This window comes from Anomaloglossus baeobatrachus, chromosome 2 (assembly GCF_048569485.1).
Source record: "Anomaloglossus baeobatrachus isolate aAnoBae1 chromosome 2, aAnoBae1.hap1, whole genome shotgun sequence".
Taxonomy (NCBI): domain Eukaryota; kingdom Metazoa; phylum Chordata; class Amphibia; order Anura; family Aromobatidae; genus Anomaloglossus; species Anomaloglossus baeobatrachus.
In genome coordinates this window covers 663,102,261-663,124,498 of record NC_134354.1, presented here as the reverse complement: position 1 = coordinate 663,124,498, position 22,238 = coordinate 663,102,261, and the positions used below count along the sequence as shown (strand labels likewise).

Below are 22,238 nucleotides of genomic sequence, written 5' to 3'. Positions count from 1 at the left end.
CTGTGGTGTTTGCGATCTCCTCTGTGTGCTACTACAATACTATCAGATTCACACGGCCCATTGAAATGCATTGCCCCATCTGTATTCAGCACAGGTCTGTCTGAAATAGATTACACTGATGTATCTCCGACAGAGGAAACAAGGAGCCTTGTGAGGAAAGATAATTAATGTGATACGAGTGTGCAGCTGGAATTCTCAATATCTCCTAGAGCATTACAGTCACCAAATTCTCATTCATCTCCCTGTAACTTGTTTATCCGAGAACAGAGGAGGAAAACAAATATTATCTCACTTAATAACCAGATACAGAACCATTTTACATAATAAATTTCTCATTTTGTACACATCACGGTCAGTACAAATTGGCTGACAAACTGGTCCGAAGCCTCAAGGCCAAATGCAGTTCTGAAGCAACTTCTTGTGGCTCATAAAAGCCTCGATGGACTCTATTAGACGTCATGATTAATAGGACAGATTTCATATGGACAGAGTACATTACATTCAACTATTAAAGGTCATAATTGTGTGGAAACGCCTTGGCTTATTAGGGTATTGTAATTATCGGGATGAAAAAGATGTGTGCCCATAGGGATCAACCTATTTTAACAAATTAACCCCAGTGAATAAACAAAAGTGAAAACACCACCTTAATAAGATGGATCAATCTATAATAGAGTGGAAAATCACTTTTCATTAGTCATCTCGTTATCATCACAGACATTTTAGGATTACAATGATATTTTACACTTCTCTATACAATAAAAAACACAGGATCACGATATTTAAAGGGAACCTGTCACTAGATTTGGGGCCTATAAGCTGTGGCCACAACCAGTGGGCTCTTATATACAGCATTCTAACATGCTGTATATAAGAGCCCAGGCCGCTGTGTAGAACGTAAAAATCACTTTATAATACTCACCTAAACGATAGGTGCGGTGCAAACTGGTCAGATGGGCGTCTCCGTTCTCTGGTGCCAGCGCCTCCTCTTTCAGCCAACTTTGACGTCCTTCTTCTGAAGCCGGGGTGCATGACGCGTCCAACGTCATCCACACTCGCCAGCATTAAGGTCCTGCACAGGTGCAGGGCAGATCAAAGTATTGTAGTGCGCCTGCGCGGGACCAGCGAGTGTGTATGACGTAGGACGCATCATGCACACTGGCTTCAGGAGGAGAACGAAGATGGCCGAAAGAGGAGGCGCCGGCACCAGAGAAAGGAGACGCCTATATGGCCCATCTCCACTGCAGCGACCGTTTTAGGTAACTATTATAAAGTGCTTTTTACGTTCTTCACAGTGGCCTTGGCTCTTATATACAGAATGTTAGAAATTAATGCTGTATATAAGAGCCCGGTGGTGGTGGTCGCAGCTTATAGGCCCCAAATCTGCTGACAGGTTCCCTTTAACATTAGAAGCAGGTCAAAGCTAATGTTTCCCCCTGCCCTTTACACCGGCTCTGTAAACATAACCGCTGCAGCCAATCACTGGTAGCAGAAGAAACGTTTGGTCACTGATGTGGCCAGTGTTTAGCTGCAATGGACACCTACCCATCATAGAATAAAGAAGGAGCACAGAGAACAACATGGGACCCAGACATTGTTAGAGGAGAGGTCAGCATCAGACAAGGTGCACATGATTTTTTGTGTGTGCCTGCTATATAAAATTCAGGAATACAAAACCCCTTTAAGAAGGTAACACATGGGTTAGGTGATACTGTAAGTGAACGTGCTGAAACTGTGATGATGGACTATTTCTGGATCAAAAGCAGATATCTGCACAAATTACTCTTAAATGGGTTGTCTACTGTTATTATTTTGCTTGAGGGAAATAGTGATTGAGAAAGGGTTGTCCGAGTAGTGGAAAACATCTTCAAGTTGACTCAAAAGATATATAACTTAAAGGGAATCTGTCAGTAGGGTCATCCTAAACCATCCATATAAACATGAAGGTCATAGAAAGTTAAATAAAATAATACTTTGATATCTGTCACGCTGCCCGGGTCCCGACGCCATTCCTGGCACACCGCCCCGGTCCCCGGATCACCTGCCCTCAGCCACACATCCTCCTCGGCACCCTCCAGGCTTCCGGTCTCCCTCTCCCGGCGCTCCCCTGCGACCCTGAACACCTTGCCTGGCTCCCCTGCTTCCTCGACACCGCTCCCTGCTCTGGCCTCCGGCACTTGGGCATCGCGCATGCGCATTAGGGCATGCGCGCGGTCATTGACCTCCTCTTAAAGGCCCAGCACTCCTGAAACAGGATATTGTCTAAATCAGGACTAGAGTATTTAAGGAGCTTCCTCCCTTTAGGGCGTCGCCTGTTCTACAAGTTCTCTAGCTAGGAATCCAGGTCCCTCTTGCTGTGTCTCGTTCTAACATTGTGTCTTCCACAGAACCAGTCTTACCAAAGCTACACCTGGTCCTGTCTACAACCTGTCCGAGAGGTCCTGCGGGAACCAGTCTTACCAAAGCTACACCTGGTCCTGTCTAGAACCTGTCCGAGAGGTCCTGCGGGAACCAGTCTTACCAAAGCTACACCTGGACCTGCTGACAACCTGTCCAAGAGGTTCTGCGGGGACTGTCCTGTCAAGCATACCGGGTCCTGATCGCAACCTGTCCGAGTGGTCCTCCGGGGATTGTCTGCTGTGACACTACCATCTGCTCCAGTCTGAACCCATCTCCTGACCTCGGCTTTACCCGGCAACCTCTACCTCCTCTACCGGTTGGACTCTGCTCTAGTACCGCTTCGCGCTCTGACAACCGTGCATCCAGGCCCTCTAGTGGGGTGACCGGACAGTCCCTGTATAGGGGTTAGCTCTGAGTTGCTCCACTGGGGAAGTCCGGTGCACGGCCTAGAGGATCCACCACCCGGGCGTAACAATATCTGGAATCAGCTGTCTTATTCCATTGGATCATTTTTCTTAATAGGTTAGGAAGCTGTTAACATCTATGGGCCCTATACATATCTCCCTGAAAATCTGCCTCCAGAGCTTACTTTAAATGAAAGGTAGTGTTATCTTTGTGAGACATGTAGATCAGGAGAGCAGACTGTCAGTCATTACATGTCTCACACTACTTATCCCGCCTTTTATTTAACATGAGCTCTGGAGGAAGAATCTCAGTGTCCGGCCCATAGATCTCAACAGCTCATTTACACATTAAGAAAAATATGGATTCCTCTGGAATAAAACACTGAATTACAGATATCAAGGTATAATTTTATTCTGTCTATGACCTGCATTTTCATAGGGTTGATCCTATTGACAGATTCCCTTTTTTAAAAAATATATTGTTAGAAATTGTTCAAGTCACATTTTTATATAATAAAACAGGGTAGAATGTCTAAAAAAAATAGCTTTAGGTTAATACAGGAACCCCCACTAACAACAGGTGATGGTCATAGCTCACTTCCTTATACTCTTAAAGGCGTACTCTGTGGAGATAAAAAAAAAATTTCAAATGGCCGCCATGCCCTCATAAGCTATAAAAATGAGATCTATACAGCTGTTTTGCACGCTTACAATACTTGTAATTCAGTGTGACATTGGACTAGTCTTTTCTGGTCCCCCTCCTTTCTGGGATGTTACATCACACATCAGGGGGCATGGCCTGCTCCTGGGTGCTCCCCCTCCCTTCTGGGATGTTACATCACACATCAGGAGGCATGGCCTGCTCCTGGGTGATCCCCTCCCTTCTGGGATGTTACATCACACATCAGGAGGCATGGCCTGCTCCTGGGTGATCCCCTCCCTTCTGGGACATTCTCAGTCTGCAGGGAAGCAGATATTATCAGGGGGCTGGCTGTTAGTAGACACCAGGAGAAGACCACGCCATATCCACACGACTGGAGTTGTATTACCACTGTGCTGCCTAACAACTTTATCCCTGTACATGATGTCAATCGGTTTATATTTATATACTTTTGTTCTTTCACCGCCATTTTGAGTGCCGAGTGTACTCCATGCTAATTTATGGACTGTATCTTTATTTGAGCACCACATGCCCCTTTTTAATTGGAGGAATTAATATTTCTCCAGAATATTAAAATAAGGCAGTCAAGCAGATATCAGCTTACTTGTTTTGCCAAAATCTGTACACACTTAAAGAAGCTCTCCCATTAAGTTTTTTGTAATTAAATTTGTGCACACAGTGTAGTTTGAGCGTATTCATATACTCACCTACCGTCGCTTTCTCCAGTCTCCAGCGCTGTTCTGCTCCTCTTCTCAGTGACGTCACCTCTATTCAGACAATCTGGGTCACTCTATCCTCCATGAACTGGAAATCTCTTTTACAATGTAAGCCTATAGAGTTTTGTTCTGACATTTCATAGACCTCTACATACATAATTACCAGTTGCGGATGTAACCGTATCCCACAATGCACTGCGGCACTGTCAGTTGCGCAGCCGCAGTTAGTGCCAACATCATAGCCATGGTAACCAGGGACAACAGTGCAGGCGGAACCCAAATTGTGGGCTGAGTAAGCACAATTCTGTTCCCAGTCTAACATTGTGCTACCCATACCACATTCAGGTATAATGAGGTGTTGGTGTTTTAAATTACACATTTGCAATGTCACTGAGCAGTAAGGAGGCGTGGCCGGGCATGTCCGCCTTTGCCTGACATCGCCATGCCTTAAGCAATGTTGTGCCGAGCGACAAGACATGGCGGCACTGATCACACATGTCAACACTGACAAGACATCCAATTATAGTCACAACAGCTTACAAGAGACCATATAGTGTAAACACACACAGCACACAGGGGAGACACCACATAGTGAACACAGCTCAAGAAACACAACACCAGATACCAATATACAGCACACAACAAGGAAGAGACAGTGCACAGGGGTGAAAGACGTCAAATGACGCAACACATACAATACACAAATGCAGAAGGATGACATACAACAGATATATTGGAAAGCGCAAACAGTGTGACACATGTCCACAGCTCCTGTCAGCACCACTAAGCATAGACAGAGTTCATTTCACCGCACTCACGATGAGATAGCATCAGGCCTATTACTAGTACATTATAAAAGCCACTCCCAGGTCACACAGAGAAAGCACATATCAAATAGTGAATGACAGCTTAGACGTTCTCACTCACACAGTGAATGTCACGTATTGTGGTTTCCTGTTTTTCTGACCAATTAAACAGGAATACTAGACATATTGTTGGTTCTTCTCCTCCCCTCCCCAAGTTAGAAGAATTAAGCTTTTAAAGGGAACCTGTTATGTGTAAAAACTCTCTTAGCCTGCAGGTGTGGGCTTAATTTGCAGGTTAATAGAGTTTGAAACCTGTCGGGTGCCTGCACATTGAGCCCCGCTGCTGGGAAGAAATTAACTTTAATCCTCCCGGCAACGTTTGGGTTTCAGTCATGGGGGTGGCACCGGCACGGGTTCAGGCGCGGGTCCGCTCAGCATTGGAGGAGGCTGTCAGCCAGTGCGGGTGCGCAGTTACTGCCGCCATTCTTGATAAACAAAGCGGTGACTGAACCTGCACTGGTGCCGCCCCTGTGACTGCAATCAGAATGCTGCCAGGAGGAATAAATTTAATTTCTTCCTGACAACGAGGTTCAATGTGCAGGCGCCGGCCTGGTTTTAAACCCCATTAATCTGCAGATTAACCCCATATCTGCAGGCTACGGGACAAGTTCTCTTTAAAGTAATTAGATACATGTTTAATTTATATCCATCGTCTCACTTTCTGGAACCACGGCTGAGATACATTTACTGCATTTCCATTTGAACACAGGTTACTTCAAGGTCTTCTGTAATCCTATACTGTCTGTATATACAGTACTGACACATCCATGAAAAATCCAGAGCCATAAAATCTAGATGTGCCCAATCTACAAAAGCCAAACCCCGGTAACCTCTAAAGAAACCTACCAGATGGAAATATAAACACACCGCCATTTTTGGATTAGACTTTTTTTTCTTTGTATTTTTCTGTCAACAGGTCTTGTTATATTAACATATGGCTAAATAAAGTTACAGGCCCAAAGCCTGTGCTGTATAACTGCCAGATGGCTATGGCTAGGTTCACATTTCCGTTACATAGCACCATAGACATCCATTACAAGCTTGACGGATGGCGACGGATTCCTGCGCGGCGCGTTAATTTTGACGGCCAGAAAAACGTTACATTCTGCGTTGCTCCCGCCCGGCGGTCAGTCAAAAAACGACTGACCGCGACGCAGCGGATGCAACGCAAGGTCATCAGTCGCAATCCGCCACTAATACAAGTCTAGGGGACACAACGGAATCCGCTAAACGGATGCCATTGTTTACCAGAGCTGCGGATTGTGACTGATACATTTTAACGGAAATGTAAACCTAGCCTAAGTCACCATTCAGGCTAAGGGAGCATTTAGGCTTTGTGCCCACATTGCGTTTTTATCACATTTTTTGAGCATTTTCCCTTTGCAAATTTGGTGCAGAAATAAATCTGCAGAATGTGAATTCTTGTAGCGTTTTTGCTGCAGATTTCTACTGAATGAGATAAATCTGCACCAAAAGCACGCATCAAAAATGGATCAAAAACTAGGCAAAAACACAAGCTTTTGCTGCTGCGTTTTTCCTGTCAAGAGATACAGAAATGGTGCAGAAATTTCTCCACCAAATCCTATACATGTGCAATATTTTTCCTAGGAACTCTCTTTTCATGATAATCAAGCAATGGAAACATGCGATTATTTATTGGGTGAAAAGAGAATCTGACAGCTCAATTTTACTATGTAATTTGAGAGCAGCTTGTTTCAATAAAATCAGTGTTTTATCAGCAAAAGATTATCACAACAGGACTAGCTTTCTCGTGCCATGTACTCACCCAGCTTAGTGTTAACCCACCCAAAAACAGATTAGCAGGTTTCTACCTATGCAGTTTACACAGAAATCTGTCAATCAGTGATGTGGGCAGCGTTACATGGAGCTCAGCATTCAGAGCATTACTAGATCTGTAGCAGATAAATCAGAGATTGTATCAAAATTATGACAAACAACCCAGTAAGTGATACATTGCTGAAATTGGAGTCACTGTCTCTATTGAGCTGTTCTTGGATCACATAACAAAAACCTGCTGAGTGCTGACTGATTAAAGTTACTTAAAAATCAGGAACAATGGCAGCCATTACTATTACTGATCATTCTGTGCACATTCCCAGTGTAAACAGGTTAATAAATAATGTGCAGTTGTTTTCAGCTGTAGATGCCCCCTTCTTGAGCTAGGCATTTCTATGGCTTCCCATGGGCAGGTTCCCATGGGCAGGTTCCCATGGGCAGGTTCCCATGGGCAGGTGTCTGAACAGTGCGGCCTGTGTCATGTTCTCCATTGAGGTGGTTGACACATGGTTTTAAGATTATATGATAGGACTGTCCAGATTGGGGTGCACCTTGTTGCGGTGGGATGGCATTTATGCTTTTAGATCACAAACAGCAGTGCTAAGTACCCTATGTTACCTATATGTACTATCACTATTTACCTTATGCAGGGTATATGCTCATTTTGTTTCTATCTAGATCGTGTAGTATAGAGCCGCCCGTTCTAAGATGTTGTGCTGGATTGTCTGAATGTTCACAAGGTTTCTATAACAACCCTGTACCTGACAGAGATCAGTAGGGCACATACTGTCATCACATTTTCTTTTCAGTCGTTAGACCTTTAAGACCTTTTGCTTATTAATGAGAGATTGGGTGCATCTTCCCACCGACATGTTTTCTGGCTATTTTCACCCTCTTCATTGATCTACATCGCTTGCTTCACATTTTCTGCATTGTAATCTTGCATGTGAGCCAATCGCCAGAGTGTTGGTACATGCTCAGAATGGGAACCAAACAGACTCCAGGAGAAATGTACTTTGATGATTGGTGTATGTGAAAGAAGGTGCATCAAGCCACTTGGCCATGCTTAGGGTCCACAAAGCCTCTTGGACATGCTTAGGATGCACCAAGCCTCTTGGCTATGCTTACGGTGTACCAAGCCTCTTGGCCATGCTTAGGGTGCACCAAGCCTCTTGGCCATGCTTAGGGTGCACCAAGCCTCTTGGCCATGCTTAGGGTGCACCAAGCCTCTTGGCCATGCTTAGGGTGCACCAAGCCTCTTGGCCATGCTTAGGGTGCACCAAGCCTCTTGGCCATGCTTAGGGTGCACCAAGCCTCTTGGCCATGCTTAGGGCGCACCAAGCTACTTGGTCATGCTTATGGTGCACCGATCCAGTTGGCCATGCTATGGGTGCACCAAGCCTCTTGGCCATGCTTAGGGTGCACCAAGCCTCTTGGCCATGCTTAGGGCGCACCAAGCTACTTGGTCATGCTTATGGTGCACCGATCCAGTTGGCCATGCTTAGGATGCACCAAGCCACTTGGCCATGCTAGGGTGCACCAAGTCACTTGGCCATGCTTAGGGTGCATCAAGCCACTCGGCCATGTTTAGGGTTCACCAAGCCCCTTGGCCATGCTTGGGGTCCACAAGGCCTCTTGGCCATGGTTAGGGTGCACAAAGCCACTTGGCAATGCTTGGGGTGCACAAGGCCTCTTGGCCATGCTTAGGGTGCACAAAGCCTCTTGGCCATGCTTAGGGTGCACAAAGCCTCTTGGCCATGCTGCACCAAGCCACTTTGAAGCTTCCATGATAGTTGCTGACAAGCTGCAGGTGAGATGCTGCATCTTGACTGCTGCAGCATAGCAGCTTGTACTGTTTCCATCTGTAGCACCACTGAGCGTCATTGAGTAACTGTAGTGATCACATGCGCTCTAGTCACGACGTCACTCCTGCAGCTTGTCAACAAAGACTGACTGCAGCAGCAGAGGCATCACAGGATCCTAGATTGGGTGAGTTTGTTATTTTCTACAGCTGCAGCACTATGGGTAAAGCAAATGTAATCCCAGACAATGATTCAATCCCCTCCAGTATTATTATAGATGCATGTATTTATGAGTCATAAAGAGGATATCAGCACTGCACGGCACTCGCCGGCTTTCTTTTTGTTGTTGTTTTTGTGCCGTGGTAGTTTTTATTTCACAAGGACATTTTACCAACCCCTGGAGGTGTCTAAAAATAGTGTTCGCTCAAGGTTAAAAGTGGGAATGAAATAAATCATAATTGGGCAGAATACAGAGTCTTTGCTTCCTTGGGTAATAAGCGCCACTTTCTATGGGGATTACACTGTATCTAGTTTTAATTATTAATGGCTGGGGCAGGAGGGAGACGGCTGAATTGTCAGTCACGGTTCACGAAAGGCAATGAAGCGTGCTCTATGATAAATATAACTAATATCAATGCATCTGCATCCTCAATGTCATATTCTATGATTACCGATATAGATATGATCATTATATAAAGTCGCAGATTGAAGCAAAGAATGAGCTCAAAGTAAAATCTATTCATTTTCCTGGATTTATTTCATAGGAGGTAAAACATGGATGGAGCTGCAAACTTAATTAGAAGGATCATGACAATAATTAGGCCAGCTCTGCCCTGGGCTATGTCATTACGCCTCATGTATGCCACATCCATGAACTCGCCAATGTTATCTCAATTGGGAAGAGAAATATGGCAAAACTGGAAATCAATACAGAAATAAAGAAATGTCTATTATACACTTGTGTATTTTATTAACTGTCATCGATCATTACAAGATACAGTCAGATTTCTTGTTATTAAAAGGGTTTTCAGGGGAAAAAAATACATAAATCAGCTTCAGAGATCCCGCACATTAGTATTTAGATTGGTTGAGAAAATCTCACAATGCAGTTGGACCAATGTTAAGCGGGCTTTACACGCTACGATTTCACTACAGCGATCTCGTTGGGGTCATGGATTTTGTGACGCACATCGGGCCGCTGTAGCGATGTCGTAGCGTGTGACTTCTAGGAGCGATTTTGGATCGTTGCAAAAACATCCAAAATCGCTTCGTGCTGACATGGGGGACCGCTGCCAGTTATCACTGCTGTCGCTGGGGCGAAGTTGATCCTCGTCCCTGCGGCAGCACGCATCGCTACGTGTGACGCCGCAGGAACGAGGATCATCTCCTTACCTGCCTCCGGCCACAATGCGGAAGGAAGGAGGTGGGCGGGATGTTATGTCCCACTCATCTCCGCCCCTCCGCTTTCATTGGGCGGCCGATTTGTGACGTCGCTGTCACGCCGAATGGACCGCTCCCTTAGAAAGGAGGCGGTTCGCCGGTCACAGCGATGTCAAAGGGCAGGTAAGTATGTGTGACGGGGGTGCGCGATTTTGTGCGCGACGGGCAGTGATATGCCCGTCGCGCACAAACGATGGGGGCGGGTCTCATGCTAGCGATATCGGGCCGGATATCGCAGCATGTAAAGCCAGCCTTAGTCAATCAGGCAGAGCAGATCTGTGATTCGGCATGAGGAAACAATAGCTGCATGCTACGATTGGCAGCGTATCTTGGCTCAGGCGCTCCCATACAAGTTTATGGGTGCGTGAAGCAGCGGACTGCACTGATGTCATCCAAGTGCAGTGCGATATACGGAGAGACAGGCGATGGAGAAGATGGAGAAATTACCATACTCTCACCTTCAACCCACCTGTTCTCCAATTCTCACATGTGAGAGACTTGGATCAAAAATTGAGCCAAGTGTTATTAGTATTTTGCATTGAATACTATACACTTATCTGACCCCCATCTTAAAGGGAACCTGACGGCTGATACATGCTGGCCAAACCATGACAGTTGTAGCTTCTCCCCGCCACTCCCCATGAGTGTAAGGTTTTTTCCTGTGTGCGATTATAGGGAGAGATCTGTTAGTCATTGGCAGTGGGTGGGTAGAGTCCTTTCTGACAAGTCTCCTGTACGGCTCAATCCCCAGAGGCTTTTAAAGGGAATATGTAAACAGGTTTTTGCTACCTTATCTTAGAGCCACATAATGCAGGCAAGGAGATTCTGAATCCATCGATGTATCGCTTAGATTACTGGGTGCAGCCGTTCTGATACAATCAAAGCTTTTAGATTTAGCAGCAGAGCTGGGACAGCTGTCCTCCCCACATCAGGCTCTCAATAGAGATTGTACATCGACAGTGAGGTGTCAATCACAGGAGGAGGCGTGCCGGATGTTGTTTACGTGACATTGTAGTCCAGCAATGATAATCACTAGGTGATAAAGCTTTTAGTTTAAGTAAACAGCAGCAAGGAGCTTGATGAGACAAATTTGACTTTTGTTTGTAACCTCTACAGCATGCTGTCCTCAGATTACATAGTAAATACCTGCTGACAGATTCCCTTTAAACTATGTTTTTCCCTGTGAAACTTACCTTGTTGTGATCATATAGGAAAGCAAGACAAAACAATCACTGATCTCGGGGAGACCAGCCAGAGAAAACACTGCCGGCAGCCAACGAGGGCGCTCAATACAGTGAAATCCTAGGTGCCTTGCTCCCTGGGAAATATGCAAATCAAAAGAGTCCGTGGAGCCTCTGTTAGGAGTCTCGACACAGAAACTAGCCAGATATCCCTCCGGGAAGGACCTAGCCAAGGAGTGGCTCTTTTTAGGAGACCACCATAACCACCATATTAAGTGGCCCTTTTAGTCAATATCCAACTCTTTGACAAGTTTAAAGATATGACAAGGGAAATACCAAGGCCAGGTATCCATCCATATAGGAAAGGTCTGATACACGGTGCTCGTGGACCGGGCAGCATGTATCAGCTGTCAGGCTCCCCTTAATTATTGGCTTCACTCACTAATCCTATGCTCTACTAGGTTTCATTGGTCGGTACAAGAAGGGGTTGGCTGACTGCTTATTCCAATGGCCCATTTCTCTGTCCATATATCATCCATGCCTAGCTAATGACAGCCCGTGTCACGCAACACTCTGGTCCTGTGCCGAACACAGGGAACACTGTGCAGCACTAGAGACTGATGATCAAGCCCTGACAGTGAGGGTAACTAAAGGGATAGAACTATATTCGGAAGTCATATAAGTCTATATTTATTGATTCATTTGATTTTTTTTACTTGAAAGAGACGCTAGCCCAGCATCGAAACGCGTTGTGGAAATAAAAACCATTCAATTATCTTGGCCCTACGAATTCTTCATTTCCGCAGCACAGCCTAATATCATGATATTGTCCACATTGGTCAACTATCTCGGAGGAGATGATCCCCCGGCCACGAGGCAGCTGATATTTTCAGGCGCTCATAGGAGTTGTGTCTGCACTTCACTCGCTCAGGTGAGCACCTTCCTTTTAATTTCCTTATACCTAAAAGGGTATCACGCAATGGTCTTGTTCCCCTATAGTTTTTCTACCAATTCACTATTTAAAGCTGAATTACAGCATTTTTCGTCTTATAAGACGCACCCTAAATTCAGAGAAGAAAAAAAATGTAAAAAAAATGGGGTCCGTCTTCTAATCCAGTGGTCTCTTACCGGAGAAAGGGGAATGGGGGGGCAGCGGTGGTCACAGGAGGCAAGGGCAGTCATGGAGAAGGGCGATGCTGCGAGCGGTGTGGCAGGTATCCCAGATGCTCGGTGGCATTGTGAGGCAGAGAAAACATACAAGACTGTCAGCGGTGCGACCTTCAAAGAAATGGCACCTGGAGTTGGTGCGTGCGCAGATTAACTTATCAGCTCAATGACAAGCCGAGATCTCATCTGTGCACGCACCACCATCATGCACCATTTTCCTTAAGGCCGCTGCTGGGACATCAATGGGCCTGAGGCGGCGCATGCACAGATTAGATCTTGAGTGGAGAGCTCCATTTGCGCACGCGCCGACTCCAGGCGCCATTATTTGAAGCCTACACCGCCAACGTCTTCAGGATGGCTCCTGCCTCACCGCCTGCAGCACACAGTAGTGCCGCCCGCCACACAAAGCAGCATTCGCCTCACAGCCCCAGCAGCACAGTGCCCACAGCACACAGCCCGAAAATCGCCCCTGCCTCCTGTCACCATTCTCCATCACCCCCCGGTAAGCTACATTTGGCTTATAAGACTCACCTCTCATTTTCCTCCCAAATTTTTGGGAGGAAGAGTGTGTCTTATAATATGAAAAATATGGTACATTAATGGCCAAGAAAACCTGTTTTTGAGTTCATGGACCCTAATATATAAATGTGATCAGTTGCCATCACCGAATCCAAACATTTTGGTAAACTATGTATTACAGAATAACCCCATTATTAGGCAATTCACCCAATTATTAAATGATCGCAGAAGGTCCCACAGATAGAACCTGGGATCTGCTATATTTGTTGGAAAAATTACTTTGATTCATTTTTTACACAGGGAATTATAGTATAGTATTCATTGGATTCAATGCACAACCGTAGAATGGGAAAGGCTCCCAAACTAGAGGTTGGCGTGTTTTGCTTCTATTTTTTTTGATGGCACGAATAGAGGTACAGACTTCACCAACCGATAGAGAAAAAACAAACGGGGATTCCTGCTGGCGATCAGAGAGCCTTAGAGCTAGGCTGAGAGGCATTATAAATGGCGGCTTCTGGGTTAATCAACCAGGGCCCGTTTTGTACAGATGCCCTAAAGGTTCCAGTTTAACAGATTGTAGGTTTGGTTTTTTTTATTGTTTAAGTGATTGTCCAATATTATTGCATAATGTGAGAAATTTTTCACAAAGCTCCTTTGACCTACATTGCGTATCTTCTGTAATTAACGAGGCAGAAAAAAACCTGCGGCTGGGAAAAGCCCTCAGTGTGTATGCATTTTATCGGTGTCAAAACTCAGCCACACATGGTCAGTGGCTCTTAAAGGGAATCTGTCACCAGGTTTTTACCATCTAATGACTTTGGGATACCGCGGAACCAGGGCTCCTAAGCTAGCTGTCACTCAACCTAGGGGACCCTACACTATCCCTAATATCAGGGATATTTCTGATGGTGGAGAGGCCTGAGTCTCCTTCCTATCCCTGCTCCTGACCGATACTAAAATGATTACCCCTTCCTCCAGGGAAGGACGGGACAGGAGTGTATTGAAACCACAGATAAAGACTGAAAGGGCAAAAAAGAAAACTCTGTCACACAGCACACATACACAAAGGTAAAGACAATAAGAGATTCAGGAGGAAAAACAAGAGCAGGAAGGAAGTATAAAACACCAAGGGTAAACTCCACACGTAATAGGCACACCTAAAGCACAACTTTCACCAGAGTCTGGGACACCACACCTTACAGACCAACATAGAATAAACTATAGCTGGCATGGGTAGAAGGATCCCACCAGCAAACATAGGAGGGGAGCAGGTGTGATAGGTCTCCCCACAATGTGATTAAAGGAGCAAGCAGACAAGCAGAGACTAACTCTTGCTAGCCTGCCTATGAATCAGTACACAGCAGGTTGACGTCTGAGTCTGCCTTTGTTGCTCCCATACACCAGAGAAACCATTGGGCAGAGTATCAGAATCTTCACTCTGAACAGAGTCCACTGCCACCATGACAGTCATCAAAGTTTGCGCAAAACTCCGTGTGACACCTAATCTGAGAACAGCATAATGTAGGGGCAGAGATCCTGATTGAAACACTCTTTGCTGCTTAGTATAGCTTTGATAACATCATTGTTTAATCAGCAGGAGATTATCAATAGAGGCTACTTGACATGCTGCCAGGTAGTCCAGCATATTCATGAGATCTGTATTACTGCTAGATCTGCAGCAGGGAAAACATAGATTTTATCAAAATGACAGCAAACAGCTCAGTAAGTGACACATCACTGGAATCAGGGTCTCTGCCCCTACAATATGCTGCTCTCAGATGGGGGAGCAAAAACCTGGTGACAGATTCCCTTTAAAGGGAACCAATCATCAGGATTTTCCCATATAACCTAAAGCCAGTGCTATACTGGCACTATCAGGCTGATTCTATACATACTTGTAGTGGTCAGCTCGGATGTTTAGGTTTTGAAATCCAAGAAAGTAAAGTTTATAAAATCGGCAGCTTCTTGAGTGACAGCAGCTGAGGAGCAGATAATATCTGGGGGGTATTCAGAGTTATCCCCTCCCCCTGTTAGAATTAGCATAAGTATTATACTGTACAATGATTAACTTTTGACTTACAGGACCTGTGGTGAGGTCACACCCATGTGACCAGAAGGGGCGGGGCCTCAGCAAACAGAAAAATGTTGCTTCCTGGTATCAGCTTTGTTGACTGATGCCCCGCCCCTTCTGGTCACATGGGTATGACATCAGCACAGGTCCTGTAAAGGCCACGTCTCACTAAGCGACATCGCTGCTGAGTCACGGGTTTTCTGATGCAACAGCGATGTTGCTAGCGATGTCGCTGTATGTGACATCCAGCAATGACCTGGCCCCTGCTGTGAGGTCGCCGGTCGTTGATGAATGTCCTGGACCATTTTTTGGTTGTTGCTCTCCCGCTGTGAAGCACACATCGCTGTGTTTGACAGCAAGAGAGCAACGATCTGAATGTGTAGGGAGCAGGAGCCAGCTTCTGCAGACGCTGGTAACCATGGTGCACATCGGGTAACCAAGCAAAGGTTTTGCTTGGTTACCCGATATTTACCTTGGTTACCAGTGTCTGCAGCTTCTAGAAGCCGGCTCCCTGCTCCCTGCACACGTAGCCAAGGTACACATCGGGTAACTATAAGCAAAGCGCTTTGCTTAGTAACCCGATGTGTACTATGGTTACCAAGTACAGCGTCGTTACACGGGTCGCTGGTGGCTGATCTCTGAGGCTGTGGAGATCTGCCTGTTTGACAGCTCACCAGCGCCCATGTGTCGACACTCCAGCGATCCCTGCCAGGTCAGATCGCTGGAGCGTCACTAAGTGTGACGGTACCTTTAGTCAAAAGTTAATTGACTGCATAATACTTATGCTAATTTTAGCAGGGGGAGGGGATAACTGGGAATACCCGCCTCAGATATTATCTGCTCCTCAGCTGCTGTCACTCAAGAAGCTGCTCATTTTATAAACTTTACTTTCTTGGATTTCAAAACCTAAACATCCGAGGTGACCACTACAGGTATGTATAGAATCAGCCTGATAGTGCCAGCATAGCACTGGCTTTAGGTTGTATACGAAAATCCTGGTGATTGGTTCCCTTTAAATGTGAATCAGACAAAAATAAATAGGAGTCTGAGAAGAGTTGGGGGATTCCCGGACAGATGTGTTGGAGGCCATATTATTGGCACACGACTAACATTACTAGGGTGAAGGACTTTTTCACAAAAGTGACAGACTGTGCTGACCTTTTATTCTTACAGATCTTTCTCTTCACGTCTGATAAAATATAGGAATAATATATTTCACAGCCGGTAAAAGAAATGAGTGATCCCGGGACTGCAGGCCCGGCCCTTTCACTGCAGTACGGCTCACCCTCACCAATAATGCTGCTATTTCTCTCCATTAATAATAAATGTGCAAATAATGAATTTTTATAAATAACCCTCCACTGCGATCGCACAAAACATTGACAAGCATTTTGACTAAAATAAGGGTTCATTCACACCCTGTATCAGGGAGCTGTGGTCTACAGGGTCGTACCATGGTGCTTATCTGATATCCTACACTCTACCTCTGGGGGCTTCCATTTTTCGACATTGGAGCCAAATTGGTTTCTCGTGCATTTATACACAAGAATGTAAATGGCGACACAATTTATTGCGTTCTGTATTCTGTAGAACTGCTGTATGGTGCAGTATGGGAAATCTATAGGGCAGCAGACAATACCCACAGCTCTTAGGCTACTTTCACACATCTGGTTTTAGCACTGCGGCTCAATCCGGCTGTGAAACCTATGCAACGGATGCGGCGAAAACACCGCATCCTTTGCATAAGTTTTTACATGCGGCCCGTCCGTTTTTTCCCGGTTGCGGCATGCTACTGAGCATGCGCAGTGGAAGAAACTGCATGCGGCGGCCGGATGCGATTTTTTCCGCATCGCACCGCATCCGGCGTCCATAAGCATGCATTGAAAAATGCGCCGCAGCGGCCGGATGCGGCGCGATGCATTTTTTTTGCCAGAGCAAAAAACATTGCAGGCAGCGTTCCATCCGGCTGCGGCATCGGCTAAATCTGCCGCATGCGGCAAAAACCGGACCGAACGCAAGCCCATGCGGCACAATACGGCCCTAATGTAAGTCTATGCATAAAAAAGCGCAACCAGCGGCAAAAAAAACGGTTGCGGTTTTTCTGCAGAGCGCCGTATTGTGCCGCAGAGCAAAAACCGGATGTGTGAAAGTAGCCTTAGGTACAGTGCTGCGGGGTCTCCAGTGCCCCTGTATACTGATAGGTGCTTTTATGCTTTTTGTGCAAGCAGCTCTTCTATATACATAAGTATATGTATTCATGCTAAAAAAGCCTAAAGCTTCAAAGCGAGTTCCATTGTTTATTATGGAGTAAATTGTAAAGCGCTACGGAATACGTTGGCGCTATATAAATAAATGTATTATTATAATAGAAATATTCTCCAGCAGGAAAATACAAACTGCGGCAAACAGCTGCGTAATGTAAAACCATAGGTAGCTTATATGTCACCTTACAAGCTGTGTGTACTGTGCATGAGGCCTACAGGGTTAACCCCTTACACATAAACCATGCGCTGATAGGATAATGCAATTACTTTATGGTCAGACAGGCATGCAGAAAATTAGGACAATTTCCATCTGCATTGTCATCCGTGTCACATCCATCTTTTTAATATGTATCTCCATTATACAATGCGCAGGATGTGGTTCAGTTTCCTAATAATATCTGTACAAATCCACAGCAGGTTAATACGGGATACCATTATTTCTGCCCTTATAGATTTGTATAGGCGATGCTCATCTGATCCACGGAAAGGGATACAGCATGGTGAGATTTTTTCACGCGGACACTCGGTCTGTATGATAAAATGTCATCTGACTATCCAGCCCTTAGAATATATACAGTAGAACAGATATGTACAGGGCAGATGCCCACAGCACACCTGGCACTGGGAAGGATCAAGGCTTCCATGTAAGGACCATTTTACTACCAATTCTAGTGGCACAGGCTGTATAGATCCTACTACAAGAAAAATGACACCTGCCTTGTAGGAATCTGATGTGTCAACGCGTGCTGTGATGCCACATGCAGATTAGCCTGGGAGTGCATTGTGGGCGTGTCTACGTACTGACAGAGCATGACGATTATGGCTATAGTGCGATATTACCCAGCACTGTGTAAGGCGATGTTCACACCACACTGTAAATACAGTGGAAAATGGTCACTGACGTGTTAATGTCAACCGTCAGCCACAGACGTCCATGTTAAAGAAAAAAGTGTCCATTTAAGGGATGTTTTTTACTGAATAATGCATGATGGAAAAGCTTTTTTACGATCTACTCATATATAACGGCCTCCGTCTGGGAATGGTCCCTATGGACACATATATATGTCAGAATCTTTCCCAGAGTGTGTGCTAAACCGCAAGGCAAAAACGGAGTAAGACAGAGCTCAACAGTGGACAAGCTCGCTGACTGTCCTACAGGAATCAGTGACGCTGTTAGTGCACAAGCTCGCTGACTGTCCTACAGGAATCAGTGACGCTGTTAGTGCACAAGCTCGCTGACTGTCCTACAGGAATCAGTGACGCTGTTAGTGCACAAGCTCGCTGACTGTCCTCCTGGAGGAATCAGTGACGCTGTTAGTGCACAAGCTCGCTGACTGTCCTACAGGAATCAGTGACGCTGTTAGTGCAGAAGCTCGCTGACTGCCCTACAGGAATCAGTGACGCTGTTAGTGCACAAGCTCGCTGACTGTCCTACAGAAATCAGTGACGCTGTTAGTGCAGAAGCTCGCTGACTGCCCTACAGGAATCAGTGACGCTGTTAGTGCACAAGCTCGCTGACTGTCCTACAGAAATCAGTGACGCTGTTAGTGCACAAGCTCGCTGACTGTCCTACAGGAATCAGTGACGCTGTTAGTGCACAAGCTCGCTGACTGTCCTACAGAAATCAGTGACGCTGTTAGTGCACAAGCTCGCTGACTGTCCTACAGGAATCAGTGACGCTGTTAGTGCACAAGCTCGCTGACTGTCCTACAGAAATCAGTGACGCTGTTAGTGCACAAGCTCGCTGACTGTCCTACAGGAATCAGTGACGCTGTTAGTGCACAAGCTCGCTGACTGTCCTCCTGGAGGAATCAGTGACGCTGTTAGTGCACAAGCTCGCTGACTGTCCTACAGGAATCAGTGACGCTGTTAGTGCACAAGCTCGCTGACTGTCCTCCTGGAGGAATCAGTGACGCTGTTAGTGCACAAGCTCGCTGACTGTCCTACAGGAATCAGTGGCGTTGTTAGTGCACAAGCTCGCTGACTGTCCTCCTGGAGGAATCAGTGGCGCTGTTAGTGCACAAGCTCGCTGACTGTCCTACAGGAATCAGTGGCGTTGTTAGTGCACAAGCTCACTGACTGTCCTCCTGGAGGAATCAGTGACGCTGTTAGTGCCAAGCTCGCTGACTGTCCTACAGGAATCAGTGACGCTGTTAGTGCACAAGCTCGCTGACTGTCCTCCTCTAGGAATGAGTGACCCTCTTAGTGGACGAGCTCGCTGACTGGTCCCAAACACATCAATGGCTGAAGCTTTACATTATAATCGGTATATACATTACATGGAAAATTCAAAACAATTTAATTTCTTTTATAGGAAAATACTTTAAAAAATGTACATTTCATCCTAATAATCAGATTGCAATGGTGGCATCACTGGCTGTGCTACCACCGGAGGAGGGCGGACGCCGGTCAGGGGCTGAACACGCTGCTCTGTATTTGTTTTTCCATTGATGAGATGAAGGGTGGAGGCAGCACTGGCAGGACGGCCATCTCCCTGCAAGCTTTGGGCGTGGAGGCCGGGTACAGCACCAACGTACCCATCAAATGGGCATCTCTGACAATCAAGGCTACGGCCCAGTGACCTTGGGCAGGTCACACTCATCACTCAGAGATCAGTGCAGGCAGAACCTCCATGTATCATATGTACAACTGCTGGGATACATCAGTGCAGGGAAGTGACCTCACATCTCCACCCTGTTGCTGCATTTACATAGGATGATGATGATGGTGATGAGCATGATGAGGATGGTGGTGATAGTAGTGTTTGTGATGATGGTGTTGATGATAATTGTGATGATGAGATTGATTGTGATGATGGTGCTGGTTGTGATGATGAGGATGGTGGTTGTGATAATGATGATGATGGTGGTTGTGATGATGAGGATGATGATGGTGGTTGTTGTGATGATAAGGTTGTTGGTGATGAGGATGGTGGTTGTGATTATGAGGATGATGATGGTGGTGGTTGTGATGATGATGATGAGGATGGTGGTGGTTGTGATGATGATGATGATGATGAGGATGGTGGTGGTTGTGATGATGAGGATGATGATGGTGGTGTTTGTTGTGATGATAAGGTTGTTGGTGATGAGGATGGTGGTTGTGATGATGAGGATGATGAGGATGGTGGTGGTTGTGATGATGATGATGAGGATGGTGGTGGTTGTGATGATAAGGTTGTTGGAGATGAGGATGGTGGTTGTGATGATGAGGATGATGATGGTGGTGGTTGTGATTATAAAGGATGGTGGTGATGAGGATGGTGGTTGTGATGATGAGGATGGTGGTTGTGATGATGAGGATGGTGGTTGTGATGATGAGGATGGTGGTTGTGATGATGAGGATGGTGGTTGTGATGATGAGGATGATGATGGTGGTGGTTGTGATGATGATGATGAGGATGGTGAGGATGGTGGTGGTTGTGATGATAAGGTTGTTGGAGATGAGGATGGTGGTTGTGATGATGAGGATGATGATGGTGGTGGTTGTGATTATATGGATGGTGGTGATGAGGATGGTGGTTGTGATGATGAGGATGATGATGGTGGTGGTTGTGATGATAAGGTTGTTGGAGATGAGGATAGTGGTGGTTGTGATGATGAGGATGGTGGTAGTTGTGATGATGATGGTGGTGATATCACTGCAGGGTGATGCCTCCTATTCCTGGCTTTGTCCTCAGGTAGAGCAGAGCCTGTGACAGGGGTTTCTAGGCAGATCCGCCAGGGGGCGCAGTTTCAATCTTTCCATAAACAAGCACAGAGGTAGGAATATGGCCACCCGTCTGCCATGTACCGGGCTGTATACTCCCTACACCATATAATAGCACCGAGCCCATCCATGCCCAGTATATGCCCCCTGCTGCCCACCACCTCTGCACGCTGCAGGGTGTAGCACGGCTGTAGCGCATTGCAGGCAGAGGTGGTACACGGCTGGCCGCCTGTATGGAGGGCACCGCCACACCCTGCCCGGGCACAGTGCCCGCATCCCCGGAGCAGCCGTCACTCACCCCGACCACCACGCAGTCGTCGCCCTGGAATACCGGCAGGTACTTGTCTCCTCTCTGAACCTCCGACTGACTCAGTGGGCGAAACCTGCACAGGACCTTGATGCTGCACTCGTTGGTCTCGGCCATGATGGGAGATGATCGGGTACAAATCACGGGTGGCAGGAGAAGCTCAGGCGGGAGGATGCACGGGAGAGCCGGGAGCAGAGAGGAGCTGGATCCCGCCCTTACAGCACCGCCGGGATGGATGCTGCCCTGGAGACTGATGATGGAGGAAGGTGCTGAGCATGGAAGGGGCAGGCAGCTCTCATCTGCAGCGGCGGCCGGGGGGAGACGGGATGCGGTGCCGTCCTCTGTCACTGAGTGATGCTGCGCGTGCTCCACTGCGGGGGCTGGAGGGGTCACGTGATCGGAGAGGGACTAATGCAGCTGTGAGGGGGGAGGCAGCGGAGTACGGCCCTGAAGATGATCTGCAGGAGGGGGCGCTGGGGGAGATGCTGTGCTGGGGGAGATGCTCTGTAGGAGGAGACGCAGGGGGAGATGCTCTGCAGGGGAAGACTGCTGGAGGAGACGCTTTGTAGGAGGGGACGTTGGGGGGGGGAGATGTTCTGCAGGGGGGATACTCTGCAGGATGGGACTGCTGGAGGAAATAATCTGCAGGAGGGGACTGCTCGGGGAGAGATGCGCTGCTGGGGGGAGATGTTTTGCAGGAGGAGACTGCTGGGAGAGAGATGCTCGGCAGGAGGTGACTAGCGGGGGAGATGCTCTGCAGGAGGTGACTAGCGGGGGAGATGCTCTGCAGGTGGGGACTGATAGGAGGGAGGTGCTCGGCAGGAGGGAATTGCTGGGAGGGAAATGCTCTGCAGAAGGGGACTACTGGGAGGGAGATGCTCTGCAGGAGGTGACTAGTGGGTGAGGTGCTCTGCAGGAGGGGATTCTAGGGGAGA

The 22,238-nt window shown here is 46.9% G+C and overlaps 1 protein-coding gene across 3 annotated transcripts in view; it reads right to left on the bottom strand.

Annotated features, from left to right (window-relative positions):
* KIF5A (kinesin family member 5A) overlaps positions 1 to 21,695 on the bottom strand; it is a 259,310-nt gene extending 237,615 nt beyond the window's left edge. For 2 of the 3 annotated variants that reach the window (XM_075337080.1, XM_075337081.1), the window contains exon 1: positions 21,295 to 21,695. In XM_075337080.1, coding sequence (XP_075193195.1) covers positions 21,295 to 21,420 — 126 coding nt within the window. In that variant the 5' untranslated portion in view covers positions 21,421 to 21,695. The remainder of the gene's footprint in view (positions 1 to 21,294) is intronic. The other variant, XM_075337082.1, reaches the window with a different exon arrangement.
* Positions 21,696 to 22,238: the final 543 nt, after the last annotated feature.